At 43.4% G+C, this 16053-nt stretch overlaps 1 protein-coding gene across 1 annotated transcript in view; it reads right to left on the bottom strand.

Moving 5' to 3' along the window:
* The window catches only part of NPSR1 (neuropeptide S receptor 1), a gene marked incomplete at both ends in the record, with an annotated part of 61213 nt that extends 50834 nt beyond the window's left edge, over positions 1–10379 (bottom strand). Inside the window, one exon of the mRNA XM_082499052.1 lies at positions 10233–10379. Coding sequence (XP_082355178.1) covers positions 10233–10379 — 147 coding nt within the window. The remainder of the gene's footprint in view (positions 1–10232) is intronic.
* Between the last annotated feature and the right edge of the window lie 5674 nt (positions 10380–16053).

Genomic DNA, 16053 nt, shown 5'->3' with positions numbered 1-16053 from the left:
ATGGGCGTTGCTAACTACATTACATGAGAATGCCATGAGACAGACCTGTTACACAGAACACACCAGTTCTTTTAGACTAAAAAACGTAAAAATGCTGGTGACTTAATTAAGGTCACAGAACAAATCAAAGTCAAGAGGATTTCCTTGGCTTGACTACAACCATTGCATGCGCTGCTATTCCACAAGACTGATGTGTTTGGAGCATGGAAGTGCTTGACATCTGGAGCACATATTCATGTTTTGCTAATTTGCTTGAAGATTAAAACCAGCTTTAGTCAAGGAAGCCAGCCTCTTCATGGGGGAAATCTAAGCCAGAAAACCTGTCTGAAGATTGGGTGCGTTTTCCTTTGCTTGTAGAGGAGGCTTGTTATTTTGTCTCTCTGACAAAATTTCTGAATTCACAGGCTGCAATAAGTCTAGCATGAGGTTATTCTGCTTTATATTTGAGACGAAGATCATCCCTGTGAGCAGCTTTAACCAAGACCGTAGTTAAATCCTCTCAGAGCCACTGGGAGACATTTTGGTGCCATGGTGCCATCCTTCCTTCCAGTTCTCACCAACCAACCTCCTTGCTCACTCATTTCTCAGGATTTATATCCCCTCCGTTGGGGGACACCAGCTGTGGCTGTGGAACAGGGATATATCTGATAGCCCATCCCAATGGAGATGCTGTTGCTCATGTCTTGAGGTACAGAAACCTTTGCCTGACATCACAGGAGTTGCCTAATAGAGAAGTTCCATTACTAATGGACGAAGCACATTTGTACTTGAATAGGAACCTAACGTGAAAAAGTTTTGTTCTAGCTGCTGAGGCTGTTTGGGATGGAGCCCGGAAAAAATAGGTTGCCAGGTAAGAAATAAGCAAATAAACAGAAAAAGAGAGGGAGAGGTACTCCCTTCCTAATGTGACTGGCTCTCCTAATGTGAGGAGAGGAGGCCTATAGTGCCTTCATGTCCTCACTGACCTGGTGCCTTCCTGCTCTGTGTTTCTGGTCACCTGGGTGAAGAAGAGGCATTGATCCCTCATATCACAGGTCAGTAGTGGCTTAAGTCTCTGAACAGCTGCTTCTTGCCAGCTGATTAAATTCTGGGAATATGCAAAATGTCTGACTGCTTGCTTTTAGTATATTTTAAAAATTTTGTTCCTCGTATGACTGATTGCAGCAATTGAGATTGTAAGAGAGTGGTAATCATGGAGCAAGCGAAACAATTTTGTAAGGATGTTCTCCTTAACACATAAGAAGAACACATAAATGTCCTTGCTAAATTGGGGAACTGTTGTGCTCATGGTCAGGCTCGCCACTAGTAGTGGCAAATTTTCTTAAAGGAGGGAAAAAAAAACAAAAATCTTTTCTCACCCTCTGAAATAATCACTTTAATTGTAGGCCATGCAAGAAAATGGAAGAGTTCGGATTTTGCATTATTTTGGCCCTGTTGTAGAACTTCTGGAGCCTTGAACTTTCAATACTGAAAATGTTCCGGACAGATTTGCTATTTTAACAGCCCCCTTTCAGGATGGAACAAAAAAACCCAAAAACCAACACTCAAAAAAAAAAACCCAAAACCAACCCACAAACCAGGAAGATTAGTTTTCCCGAGGCAGACAGGTGCCATGCAGCTTGACTGATTCCAGTCAGGGATTTATAGTCAGTTTACCTCTAAGGCAAATTGCACTTTGGAGTGCAACATTGAAAAAAAAAAAAATCAAAGACCGACACTCATCAGCACAATTTAATTAAGGAGTCTTAAAGGTACTGGCACAACCTCTGACAAAATTCATAAAGCTTTTTAAAATAAATAAACAAAGAAAAAATAAATAAAAACCCTTCTGTCTCATACTGCCATGTTCCTCCACAGCAGAAACCCTAGAGGATCCTTGTAGGGTCTAATTACTGCCTACCTAACAGGAGGGTGCAAAGAAGGTGGAGACAGGTTCTTCTCAGAAGTGAACAATGAAAGGGCAAGAGACCATGACTAAGAGTTATAACATGGGACATTTTGATTAGATATCAGGGAAAAAATGTTCATCGTGAGGGTGGTCAAACACTGGAATGGAAGCCCAGAGAGGATGCAGGATCTCTATCCCTGGAGATTCAAAACTTGAGTGGACACTGCCCTGAGCAATCTGGCATAGTTTGAGTTTGATTTCAAGTGGTTGGTGCAGGTGACTTCCAGGAGTCCTTCCCTACCTGAATTATTACGCACACACAAGTATGCATAAGACCTATTTCCTTAAGGAATGTACTTAAAACTAAAAGGTACTTATACAGATGTATTCAGATGAGCGCTTTGCACAAGTTATATATTATTTGTTTTATGAGACAAACATGAACAACTCAGATCAGTGTGGGAATCTTTACATAAAGTACAATTCACCCTGCAAGTCAAGAGTATGGGTGTAAAGGCTACTGGCATGGGAACGATACAAACATATTAGTCTTAGGAAGAAGCACTTAAAAAGCATAAGGTGGCATTTGTCTTATGGTTATGTGGAAGCCTGACACGAAGAATTTCTGCCAGGGTGTGACGAGCTTAAACAAGGAGTTGTCAGAAGTAAAGTACGATGCCACTGAAGGGATCATCACTATTGTTGGTTTTATCAGCTACAAAATAAAGGTTCTTTAACACATAACAAAGAACAAACTTGGTTAAAGTGCCAACTGGAAGCATTCATACTTCCTGTGTTGAAACTGTCAACACAAGTTGGGTTGTGAAAAAAAGCGCAGAAATCTCTGTTGGTGTGCAGGTGTGTGCTGTAGGTGTGTTACACACACTTTAGTTGTAGCTAGCAGTTCTGGATGTCAAGAAGGAACAATATAAGGGGCACCAAATATTTTACCGAAAGAGGGACAGTGGTGGGAATATTTCGTCTAGAAGTAAGCTTCATACAGTAAATGTTAGACACCTGAACGTGAAAGTTCAGGTGGTTAATTCAAACTGCCTCCTAATGCTTCAGGAATCTGAAAGAAAAAATAAAAAGGAAGGAGAATTTGGGGAAAATGCAAAAATGGCTGGATTGCTCTTGGTTCATTTGCAGATAAACCTTTAATCAGCAAGAAAGAAACACACTAACAACTGGGAAGATCATTGAAATCTTATACCCCCATTATCACAAGCAGCAGAAATTGTACTGGCCATTCCTGTAGTACCAGTGTGTTTTGAAAGAATATTTTCCATCTAGCAAGGCAAAACTAAGAAGATTTTTCTATACAGCATTCATACAAGATGTGCCTGAAAATTTTGGGAAAGTAATTTGACTGACACTGAAAAACTCTGAGAAAACCCGTGTGAAGATAAGAAAGGCTGAGAAAAGAGAAAATTCAAAGCTAAGTTTTATATTTTGTCCTTGAAAGTGCTTCAACTATGACTGAATTTGAAAGAAACACACTTGGGCAGGCAACCGGCCCTCCAGGAGTTGATGTTTTTTTGTTGGGTTGTTTTTTGTTTTTTTTTTTTTTGGTAGGTTTGCCTGGAATGGAACCCAATTCAAACTGCATAAATGTTAGTTCAACCCCAGGTTTGCCTCTGGGACTGCTGCTTTCCCATTTCGGTGGCAATGGTCATGCCTGATAGTTTTCATATCTCCTTCTGTACAGAGGCTGCTTTTCTGAGACGATTTCTCACAGGCTGGCTGTGTTATCCTCCCAGCACATAGCTACAGGTCATTCTGGTGATCCTGGGATGCGTTGCCATACGAGGCCTTCACAACACGCCAGAGGTGCTGGCAACAGTCACTTCTCCACAGGTCCCTATGGCTGGAAGAAAGGCACAGCTGGAAGGGACCCAAGCTGATGCTTTCTATTCTGCCAAACTTGAGAAGCAGTTTTGCATGAGCTTGTGTCTATATGGTATTGCACTCATACTCTCTGAATTTTAATGTGTTATATAGAGGAAAAATCTATAATATTTTCTCCCTTTTAGACTTAGGGAAACAGACAAACACAGGAAGCTTGTTCACTAAATCAGCACACTTTCTCATGGAAAGGGGTAATTATGTTATTAAGATTACCTTCACTTCTTTTTGAAATCTAGCAAAACTGTATCTACATTATTTTGTGAATCTCCAGGTTTTTAAAAATGTTTCTCCTAGCTCTAACTTCACTGTCACAGGTGAGGCAGGGTCCTTTCAGTGCACAACATTTAATGCATGTGAATTGCTGTGATCTTTCCAAGCTCAAATAACAGCCAAACAAACCACCCCCCAACCTGCCCGAAAATCCTCCGTAGGTGTGACTGGTATAGAGGGCAAGATTTTCAGTCAATAACAAATGGTAATAATACAATTTTACTAGCAGAGAGCTCATATTTGCCATTCTGCTGTGTTTTGGTAAAAGATGGATAATAAGTGGTGACAGTGCTGCTCAGTTATTGCAGGATTTTTTTACCCATTGCTCCCTAAGAATCTTCCACAGAAGAAGATATCATAGAATCATAGAATGGTTTAGATTGGAAGGGACCTTAAAGATCATCTAGTTCAGCCCCCCTGTCATGGGCAGAGACACCTCCCACTAGACCAGGTTGCTCAAAGCCCCATCCAGCCTGGCCTTGAACACCTCCAGGGATGGAGCTTCCACAACTTCTCTGGCCAACCTGTTCCAGTGCCATACCATTCTCACAGGGAAAAATTTCTTCCTAATATCTATTCTAAATCTACCCTCTTCCAGTTTCAAGCCGTTACCCCTCGTCCTATCACTACATGCCCTTGTAAAAAGTCCCTCTCCAGCTTTCTTGCAGGCACCCTTTGGATACTGGAAAGCTGCTATAAGGTCCCCCCAGAGCCTTGTCTTCTCCAGGCTGAACAACCCCAGCTCTCTCAGCCTGTCTTCATAGGACAAGTGCTCTAACCCTCTGATCATCTTCGTGGCACTCCTCTGGACCTGCTCCAGCAGGTCTTTGTCCTTCTCATGTTCAGAGCTCCAGAGCTGGATGCAGTATTCCAGGCGGGGTCTCACCAGAGCAGAGTAGAGGGGTAGAATCACCTCCATGATCTGCTGACCACACTTCTTTTGATGCAGCCCAGGATACAGTTGGCCTTCTGGGGTGCCAGTGCACGTCGCCAGCTCACATTGAGCTTCTCATCCACCAACACTTCCATGTCCCTCTCCTCAGGGCTACTCCAAATCCGTTCTCCTCCTAGCCTGTTATTGTGCTTGGAATTGCCCCAACCCACATGCAGGACCTTGCACTTGGCTGTGTTGAACTTCATGAGGTTGGCATGGGCCCTCCTCTCCAGCCTGTCCAGGTCCCTCTGGATGGCACCCCTTCCCTCCAGCATGTCCCTAATTTTAATGTCATCAGGAAAGATACATTTTTCATGGTGTATCTATCTATTTTTTCCTAGAACATTTTCTCCATGAAGAGATAATATTAGGTCACTCAATGGTCCATCCATAATTGTATGATTTTGATAGTCCTACTAAAAACTGTGAAATGCTGTTTTTAATTAATCACAAAAAGGTGTAAAATAATTAAGTATGCCAAATCTGTACAATTAAAACATCTTTAAAAACTAGAGAATTAATACTTTCTAGGCATATTTATACAGGAGAGGCAGACAGACGTAAACCATGTGGCTGCATGGACCATAGTCAGAAGTATGAGGCTTGCTAGTATTAAACTGCCAAAATCAGAAGTATGAGGGTTGCTAGTATAAAACAGCCCAAACCAGTCGGCTCACAGCCACCCCCAGTCAGGCTGTCAAACAGCCAAATCACTTCTGTGTTGCATTTAAGCTGCTAGATGAAGCCAGCCTGGCCAAAAGCACTGCAGATTTGTTTCACAAGGAGATCAGCTATTACATTTTCAGTGCAGCATCTCAGGAATAGCAAAAGCCATTATGGCATATTGCAGAGGCTGCGTTCAGGAGTTCCTGACGCCTTACTTGTGTAAACTTAATTCTCCTCCTCTCCCCCCCCTCGAAAGATTGTGAAGTTATTTATGAATTATTTGATATGCCTATTTTTCTAAAATGTATGATTGCATTTGCAGAGATTACTCCAGAAATTTGACAGCACCCATTATTATTTTTCTATTATGTATTCAATGATGGGATGTTCTGTGAGGTGTGCTTGAAAATCAGAATGAGCAATAGCATAGATGAATGCTTTCCAGGAGATAAAGAGACTCCTGCATTTGAAGAAAATTATAGGGACAACAGATTCCGACCTAAACATGCTCTGAGGACACCTGAAGCCAAATCCTTGTTACTGGACAGTTCTACAAAACAAGTCAAGGCAAACTTTCTCTCCATGCGTTGGTGTCCTCAGGTTTTTGATGGAGATGGTAAGCCCTGACCTTTGTAAAGAGCATTAGGCTCCATGGATAAGCAGCACATACTCTTAGATTTGTGCTTACTCTGGCATGGCTACACAGTCCTGTTTAACATCTGAGCTACGTGGGCTTAAAAATGAGAATACTGGGAATGCTACAGTGTGGGGCAAGGACAGTCAAAGAGTCAAACATTCCTTCCTGAAAAGAAATGAGACTTTAGCTTACATGTGTAAAACTATTTGTGGTGGAGTTGATGTGCACATTGTTCCTCCTGAGAGCTTTAGCACTTCAGCTGTCACTGCTGTGGGCCAAAGGGAGTGAGATGTCAACACGAGGAATAGTGGCAGGGGTTCCCAAAATACCTTGGGTGTAAATGACCAAATCTTTGTGTCCTTCTGCACAGGTGAGCGTTCAACTCTACACATCAGAAAACAAAACAAGAAAATGCACTAGATCATGGAAGTCAGCCAGCCCCCCTGGAAGGCAGGAGATGATGGTGGGAACACAGTCCCACTGAGAAAAGAATAACAGATGGGATTTTTCTCCTTTCAAACACTCCAACCCTTACTCTGTTGCATAAAAGTAGGGCACCCTATTTCTCAGCAGACCTCTCATAAAAGATGAGCCTTACTCCTCTCTGGGGACAAGCACATACTCCTGCCCTTGGGGAAGCTTTGTGGCCATTGGGGGCCTGGCAAGGTGAGGTGCTTCCTCCAACCCTGACAAAGCCTCCCAGCCCTACGGACAACCAGGTGAACCTATTCTGAGATTTCAGCTTCTCTCCAGGCAGGTTTCTGGTTTGCACCTTGTCAGGCTTGCAGAGTTAAGAAGGTCCTAAAGTGGAGGAAGGCCACAGATGTTCAGATGGTCTCCGTTCTTTTCACATTACTGTATTTGGCAGAGGGCAGTTGACACTCGCTTAGAGCCTTTTTACACATAGATTAAATGCATATGAGGCAGATTGTAAAGGGATGTAATGAACTCTCCTTTGGCCTGGGAGGTTACAGCTGTAATTAATACCAATTTGCACATCTGTTCCGAATTTGGGGCTGACACAGCCAAGAGGACTTCTGATGCATGTGGTTTAAGACAGTAAGCTACCTGGATGCCTCATGTAAAGGCACCCAGGAAGAAATACAGTCTGGGCTTTCAGGGACCATTTGCCATGACACAGCAGGAAGACCTGAACATAGGTGGGGATGAGCCAGTGCCTTTGCCATGGGAAGCGCCAGCTCATCTTGCACGCCACGTGGTGTGTGGGTGCACCCAATTCTGCCCCAAAAGCAGTGATTCTGTGCCCCAAGAGCCAGCCTAGTTAGCACACGTGGCCATGGTCCCAAAGCAGACTTCATGGGCAAAGCCTTGGCTAGCAGCTGGGCAAAGAGCTATTTGCAAGAAGGCAAACGTTTATTCCTCCAAGTGGATGAAATGCTCCATTTCCCAGCCAAAGAAAAAAAAGAAAGAAAAAAAAAAAAGAGAAGAATTCTAATTGAACTGGCAAAATGCTTTCCAATCTGAAGCAGTTCAGGATTTAGTTGTTAAGGTCTGAAGAGGAATAGACAGAAACTCAAATGCTTCTGAAAGGGGGAGCTGGGAAGCACTCACAGATCATCCCGTAACAGGACTTTTTGGCACTGAAGTGCTCTAAGGTGCATTATTTTACATTACCACCACAGTATAACACAGTCACTACCTTAGGTGGGTACAGGCTGTCCTTTTGAAGCATGGGAGGAAAAGAAGAAACCAGCGCTTGCTCCTGTGAGCACTGTGTGAGATACACTATGTAGCTGTCATAGGGTAAAACTATTAAAGAGTCATTAACACAGGAACTGTTCCAGGTACTGGGTGAGCATCACTCCCTTCTCTCCATTTATCCACTTAGATCATGTTTTCCTATAACTACGTTCATAAGATAGGTTACACCTGCATTTCCCAAGCAGAAATAGCTTCTGTTCCCTGTGTTGGACTTCTGCATCCCAGCATGTAGGCTCTGGAGACAACCTGTGGTTCATCCAGCCTGCCTTTACTGTCAGCCGTGGGCTACAATGTGTTTGAAAATCCAAATAAAAGGCCAAAACTCCATTTATAGCTACGTTTTGAGCACTGGGCTCTGGTTTTTAATCCATTCAGCCTGTTCCAAGCTGAACCGTTTATTCTTTCAGCTGCTTAACCAGACCCTTGTGAAGAGGAAGGAGATGCCGTTCAGCTTGCCGGCCACGGCCACAATGTGGGCAATGCTGATGAAGGACAGCCAGCCGAGTCAGCAGGTATCAGCAGCACCTTCCACACGTGAACTTTTACAGAGAGCTGAAACTGCTGGCAGGGAGCCCTGCCTTCCCTGCACCGTAGTCGTCAGAGCAGGTGCTTCATCCCTCCTTTCCTGCAGCAGCACCAGCTGTCACTTGTCTCCAGAGTCAAAATATTTCCATGCCTATCAGCAGCTAGTAATTGATGCAAAATCAGTGAACCTCCTTGCAAAGTTCATGCTATGTGTGCCAGAGCTTGACGTCTGACGGAGGAGTGCACATCTAATAAGAAGCTCTCAGCTAACAGAATCAAGTTTCCTTTAGCAATGGATGAACATGCATGACTATCCACGGTTTCCTAATTATTGTAATTTACTCAATCTCCCCTATTAAGGAGCATTTTTCTGCCTGGGGACTTTCTAATCATGAAATTAATTGTCACTTTTAACATTATAAAATACTGCTCCCGTGACATTGTTCAGATTTACAGCCCTAAGCGTGGAGAGAAGAAAGGAGATAAAAAGAAAGTTGTTAAAAATATTTTGCTTGTTGCTTCTGCTTTTTTTCAAGAGCATTTTAGGAGTCTAACATGGAGAGAAAAAAAAGAAAAGAACAAAGGATTTTCATCCTTGAAATCCTAGATACGAAAGTTCTGTTTTATCAAGAAAAAAAAATGTATCAGCAGCATGTTAAAAGAGGCCCTCATTAATTAATAGTAGAACTACAGATCAACTTTTTCCTTTACAGATGTGCAAACCTGTTGTAATTCCACTGATCCTGCTGGCGTTGCATCAGAGCACTAACAATCTCACAGAAATCAAAATTGCCTCTGAACATATTGTCAAATGTTCTAAGTGCCTATATCTTTCCAGCTGAGAGTGATCTCTCTGGTCCCGAGCTCCAGGAGGAACGGCAGGGTACAACTTGTCAGACTTTTAATAACTTGAACTTGTACAATGTGCCACAACAGTGAAGAGACACACGGCAAGCGGCATGAAATTAAGCAACGACAACAGGCACAGAAATCTGAGGGAAAGATGAGTTTCAGTACCTCTTTCATCTTTTTCCTACGTTCGCAAATTGCAAGGGTGATGTTTGGTTGGGGAGATGAATGAATACACTTCCCATGTCATTCAACAGCATTCACTACTGAATGATTCATCTGGTGCATTCTTAACAGCAGCCTTCAAGAGGCATTGCATTCGCCACTCAAGTTAAAAGCATACGAACCAACCAACTAATCAGAATCTGTCCCTCATGATTAAAAAAAAAAAAACAAAACAACAACGAAAAAAACCCAGCAAAAAACCCGTTTCACTTGTGTACGATGTTTGTTGCAGCTGAAAAATTGAAAGGAAATCCCTTACGTCAAGGTGACGGCTGTAAGAAATTACATAAAAGGTGTCTTAAACTCATACAAGCTTTTGATTAAAGGTGCATTTATAATTAACGTTACCTCTATAGAAAAACAGTACTGTCCCCTCTTGGAAGGGGATACAATTGGCTAACACCTCAAAGTCCAAACTCCAATTCCTACAACTATTTTTTTTTTCAGTAAACGCCTCGCACATGCTGTCCGCTGTCTTTGCAGAGGAAACCCCCCCAAACATGTGGGCAAAAAAGTTCAATAATCCTAGTTGCCTCCCTGCAGAGGTGCGGAAAATGCACCAAAGCTGCAAGCACATGAGAAAAGTAATGCGCGCCTTAAATGAATACCTTAAAAGAATAGTAAAAGGATCCCCACTCCTCTTCTGTCACCACTTCAGTGAAAGTCACCGTTTCAGTGCAGGTGACAAGGGTAAGATCCAGCCAGCCGGTGCCTCCCTGGGAGCTGCTGCTGGCTTCTGTGGAGCCGACCTCCATCACTGGATTTCGTTCCGAGTTGTCTAGGTGCTTGTTTTTGTAAGAGTTAATGCAGCCAGGCTTCTCCTGTAAAAGCACAGCAACAAAACCAGCTTCTCACTGCTCCACCACTGGCTACCAGAGGCGTCGGGCTTCAGTGCAGCTGAGTGATAAAAAAAAAAAAAAGGCAAAAAAAAAAAAAAAAAGGCAAGCCAAGCTGGCATCATCCCTTTGAGCTCTCCCTCGGTACAACTCTGACGACAGCCATCCACACGCTCTTTCCAGCAGCAGGAGCGGCAGCCGGTCAGAAAGTCAGCACGTGTGGACCCAGCCATGTGCCTTGCGGACTCTGGATTTTCTTCCACCCCAAGTTGCCAGCTCTGGAGGGAGGCACACCTGTAAAAGCACGGACCACCTCCCTGCATTAAGCTCAGGAGCCTGGCTATTCCACCCAGCAGCTTTCCTGACTTACCCTAGCTCAGCCCGCTTTGATTCCGATCACATGCAGAATTACAGTATATCCGCATGCAAGCATCAACACGCTCTCCTGCATTAGCAAAACCCTATCAAGTTTTTAGGCTTAAGCTATCACAATTTCCCTGTCAGTGTCCACCTGACTTCTGAAGTCGTCTTTACCAAGAAAAAAAAAGAATGCCATACATAGGCCTTCGCACTAACCTTTGCAAAGAGCTCAAACCTGCTGCGCGCTCAGCGCAGGCAGTACTTTCTTCGCCATATGGAAAGAGCCTGTCTGGAAAGGTACGGTTCCTAGGGATTGCTGGTGTCACTTAGAGGCTCAAGGAATCTTCAGAACAAGGTAATCAATTACCTTTCCAGTCACCGATTTTCTGGACACCTAGTTCTCTTACCCTCCATTGGATCGGATGTTTTTCCCCATCTCCAGCGGCGTTACGCTGGATTTGCAGCCAGAGGGCATATGAGAGTGCGCACACCTTCTCTGACCACAGTGCAAAATCACCTGTAAATCCAGAACTTGTTCAGCTTTGTGCGGATGCTCTGCCTCAATACCAATGCCACCCTAAGCGGAACATGATGTATTTTCCCAGCCATGCCCCCGCAACTCGGTTTCCCATTACCCGCTCACGGCAGAACCTAGTCCTTCGCTTACGTGTGTGTAAGCACGTGTGGCCATGTGGGAGCTCAGGAGGAGTTAAACTCCTCGCTGGGGCCAGCACAGCACACCTTCTCCCCAGCTGCTGGAGCAGGGGTCTCCACAACATGCCTGCAGCACCCGCACCCGTAGTCCAGGTGGGGTTGTGCCCACCCCTGGCAAGAGAGGGGTGGCTGCAGGGCCCTCCAGCTCTCAGGGCTGATAATAGCAGGAGATGGGGGCACAGGCCCAAATTCAGATCTAGGCTTTTGACCCTGAACCCTCCCAATTTAGGACATGTCTGGATCTGGAGCTTTGGACCAGGCTGTTCTAGGGACCGGAGAAACCTTCGGATGTCTGTGCATTATTCTCAGCAACTCTCCAGGAGATGCTGGAGTCGTTCAGAGGAGGAGGTTGGTCCAGATCCATATAGACAATTAGCACCAGTGATCATGAGAAAGGGTCAGCACTGATCCATATGCACCAGTGATCAATATTTAGCAGCAGCAAATGCTGCATAGGTTGGAATGCGATCAGGTAAAAAGAAATATCCCAGAACCGATATGTTTTGATGAAAACCATTGGGGAAATTGTCATTAATATATTATCTAAAAGAGAGGAAGAAAACCTTTTGAAGTTTTTTCCAACTGATCATACAGGTTGAATCTGAACCTCTGCTGTGAAGTATTTAGGTAGAATCCAAGCTTCCTGAATGCATCCTAACAGTTTTTTGCTCTCCTTCCTTCTTATCTTGCTTTCTTATATTTACAGAATTCTCTTGCTTAGAATTAAAAGCTATTGCACTGAATGTGGGATTTTTTTTTGGTGCTCTCATTCCTACAGAGCTGATATGCTCGAGCATATTACAGGCACTAAGAGGCTTTTCAGTAGTTACATCGCCCGCCACATCGTGCACAGCTCTCAGGACTAACCAAGAGTGACTTCTCTTGTGGCTTTGCCAGCTACTTGCTCTAAGTAGTGCTTATGGTGCTAGAAAAGGCTATACCATGCCCTGCTCCAGCAATTTCCAGTCTACACAGGGGTAATTCAGGTCGTCCATTACTATTAGCTTTTCTGCCTTTGAGTGTTTCTCAGTCACTGTCACTGCCCTGGTTTGTTGATGGCTGGTTTTGCTGAAACACTCTTTTCTTTCCATTTACTCCTGGAATTTGAAGCCATGGGCTGTCTACGGTACCACATCTATAATTAACCTAATTCTCTAGGATACAACACTTCATTTTCAAACCTCTACAAAGTCATGCCAGCTCTCCAAAATTTGGTGTTTGGGGTTTGTGTTCCCCCACCCCACCCCAATCCTGACCCTGAGATTAAGCAAACCATTTGAATACCTCTGAAATGAACAGTGAAATGAAGAGTTTAGTGACTGAGTCTTAAAAGCTTATAAAAGGCAAGATCATATCCTCACAATTCTTCGGTGGAGAAGGAATGGCTGATTGGTTCCTACAACTTTGTTGTTTTCCTCAGCTGGAATATTGAAAAGTCTCTGAGAACTTTCAGTACTTGAACAGATTTATACAGTTTTACAGAGAGAGAAATTGAGTCTTCCTTCTACTTAAATATAAAATGCTCTCAAATTATTATTCTAAGACCTTTTTTTTTTTCCCTAATGTATAATAAAATGTGATACTGCTTTCTTAACCTTTTTGAATGGCTTTTTTTTAAAGTCATACTTTAGTATTATACCACAGGAAAGATGAAGCAATTTGGAAAATAATATTTAAACAGGGGAATGGATTATTTGGAAGAAGAATAGAGAGGACTTGTCTCAGAGGCCACTTCATTGGCCACTCTTATTATCTTGGCCTCAAAAGCTACACAAATTTAGTTTTCTTTAATATAGCCTTGAACCAGAGGACCAGAAAGCCTAAGAGTGTGAGTGGCTCCAGTGAAAGCTGAAGAGAATACTCTGCAGTTGCAGTGTATAACAACACTGATATCCCCCATGTGCAGATATATAGGGGACACCGCAACACATATCTTGTATCTCCCTACGGTGGCGTGATTTTCCTTACTGGAAAGAGAAGGAAACCTTGCAGAGCTGCAGAAAGTGAAATCCAGAGATGAATACAATGAGACAAAAGCAGGTGCTTTGGGGGAAAAAAAAAAAAAAGACACAATGAGTCAAAGTTTTTAAAGACCAGGTACAAGACAGTGATTTTGGTCATTCGAGCCAGCAATTCCTCGTACAGAGACTCTGGTCTTTCCTGTACAGCAGCAGTGAAACACAGTGGGTGGAAATGGGTCATTTTGTATGCCACTGTGTGGACACTCCACGCCAGGCAGGGGTACCGTTGCAGACATGCTGGACATTGCTCTCCAAAACCCAGCAGCAGTAGAAAGGGGGACTATGCAGGAAAATGTAGTTCCTCCTGTTCTATGCTTTTCCCTATTTTGTCCTCCTTGATCGAAGCTGTTTTGTGGCAATATTTGTTGCGCACGGTGTTGATAATTTACCAAAAGTCAGTCAATCTAACTGTTCCGATGTGTCTAATTCTTAAAACCATTAGGTACATCTGAAACGGACAGAAAATAACATCTGCTCAAGTCTACATAACTTTTTACAGGGAATTTATAGTAATTGTCTCTTTGCTGCATTTAGGCAGTATTGGGAGTAAATTGAAAAAATATTTGGATTATTTCTGTTTGGAGTTTCCTGCTCCCTGGCGTAGTTAGACATAAACATTAAATGCAAAGAAGAAATAATGCTATCAGACTGCATGAAGAAAGAGAATGAGATATTTCTTGCTCTTAAAAGAGAGGCAAGTAAATTGCTTTTCTGTAAAAAAACATGCTTATCCAAACCCATATATGCTAGCCTTGGAAGAGGAAGGTCAGTCTGCTCTTCCCACTGCACAGCCCTTCTCTCCAGAAGCCGAACATCTGGGGCAGTGCAGAGGGGCTCAGCTGCCGACTCTGGGAGCGTAAGACCACTGAAGACCTGCGTTCCCACAGCCCCACTGTACAGGAGAGGAGCAGAAATTACATGTTAATGACACAATTTGTGATGTTTGACGTGAGGTCATTTTCCTTTACCTTACAAGCTGCTTGGTATGCCCGTTGTTCTCTGTTGGCGCTGTGCCTCCGGAGGAGAGCAGGTCTGTTCATCATTGGTAGGAGATACCCAAAGAGGCTGAAGTGCCACCCTCAGAGCCAGGACCAACCAAGGCTGCAAGTGTCCCCGCAGCCCAGCCTGTGGCTGGGAAGGGACGCCCACCCGTGTTTCTGGACTCTTGGAGGTCAGTGCTGTGTGCGAAGCAAGGGAGCTCCTTATGCGCCTTAGCTAGGATGTAACTATCCCACCCTGAATTGGCAATCACATTTTTACACTTTCTTTAGCCCCTCCAGGTGGAGACAAGATTGTTTCTAAATCTTCAAAGACTTGAAATAGCAATGATCTTTTGTGAACTAAGTACACAGTCACTGAGTTTTCTTGACAGAAACTTGTAACTCCCATTCTCCACCTTTCTGAATGAAATGGCTGTAACAGGATTTGAAGATTCAAGGGACACAGCAAGATTTCAGAAGCTGGTTTTAACCTCACTCCCAAGCATTTTATTTCAGGATCTGTGATGCCTGGGAGGCTGGCAGCAGCATGCTGACACCGCCAATCTCAGCCACACCAAGCTGCTCTTTGCAAGTGTGTGAATCTCAGCTACACACTGCAGAGAATCCTAGGTTGTGACTCCATCCCAGCTGCACCACGTGAGCCACCTTGGGCCATGGGGCTGACAGCCCGCTGAGTTTCTCAGTTCCCCAAATTTCTGAGTTCTGGAGTTAGAGCCTGGCAGCTGGAGCTGAAGAGCCTTTCCCTTTTACAGAGGAATTTGTATTTGATTTTCATCCAGAATCTGAACAAATTCAATTTTGAAATATTAAAGCCTTCAGAGAATGAGAGGACTGCTCTCTGCTGGGCTCCAGACAGATCTCTGACTATCCAGTGTCTATCCAGCTTTGAATCAGATCCCCACACTGCCAGCAAGTGGATTCTTCCTATTGTTTTAAGTTTTGGATCAGATCATTTGCAAAAGTCTAAATTTTACCCATAGTAAAGTACTGGACTCATAGCTGTTACAAAGCATTTTTATAATAGTAATGATAAAATATGAGCATGTTTTTTCTCTTCCATAGATAACTTAAATTTAAAAAGGAGGAGATTTTTTTTCATATCTTCATTACAGTTTGTAGACTTAATTCAGATCGGTCCATTTTACAAAAACAATATACAGCCATTTATCTGTTTTTGCTAGGAAACTCTTGCAGAAGAATAAGTAATCCTTAAGGAATTACCTTTGAAAAGAGCAAGCAGATAAAGAAAACATGTAGAAGAATGCCATTAAATATGAATATCGTGTTAGCAGAACTGTCAGACAACTTGAAATTTCAAATCCCTTTGCCCTGTTCTCCTCAATATAACCACCAGGAAAATCATATATTTCGCAAGGGCCTGATTCTCCATTCATTCAGTCTGTTGCAGAGGAGGATTGCTCCCTGTTCAGTGACTGAAATTGCAAGTAGCTTTAGCGAAAAAAGAGCCAAGCCCCATGAATTGAAACAGACTCCTGA

Source organism: Vanellus vanellus (assembly GCF_965231255.1).
Source record: "Vanellus vanellus genome assembly, chromosome: 2".
NCBI lineage: Eukaryota > Metazoa > Chordata > Aves > Charadriiformes > Charadriidae > Vanellus > Vanellus vanellus.
The sequence above is the reverse complement of the archived record's forward strand: the minus strand, read 5'-3'. Positions and strand labels throughout refer to the sequence as shown.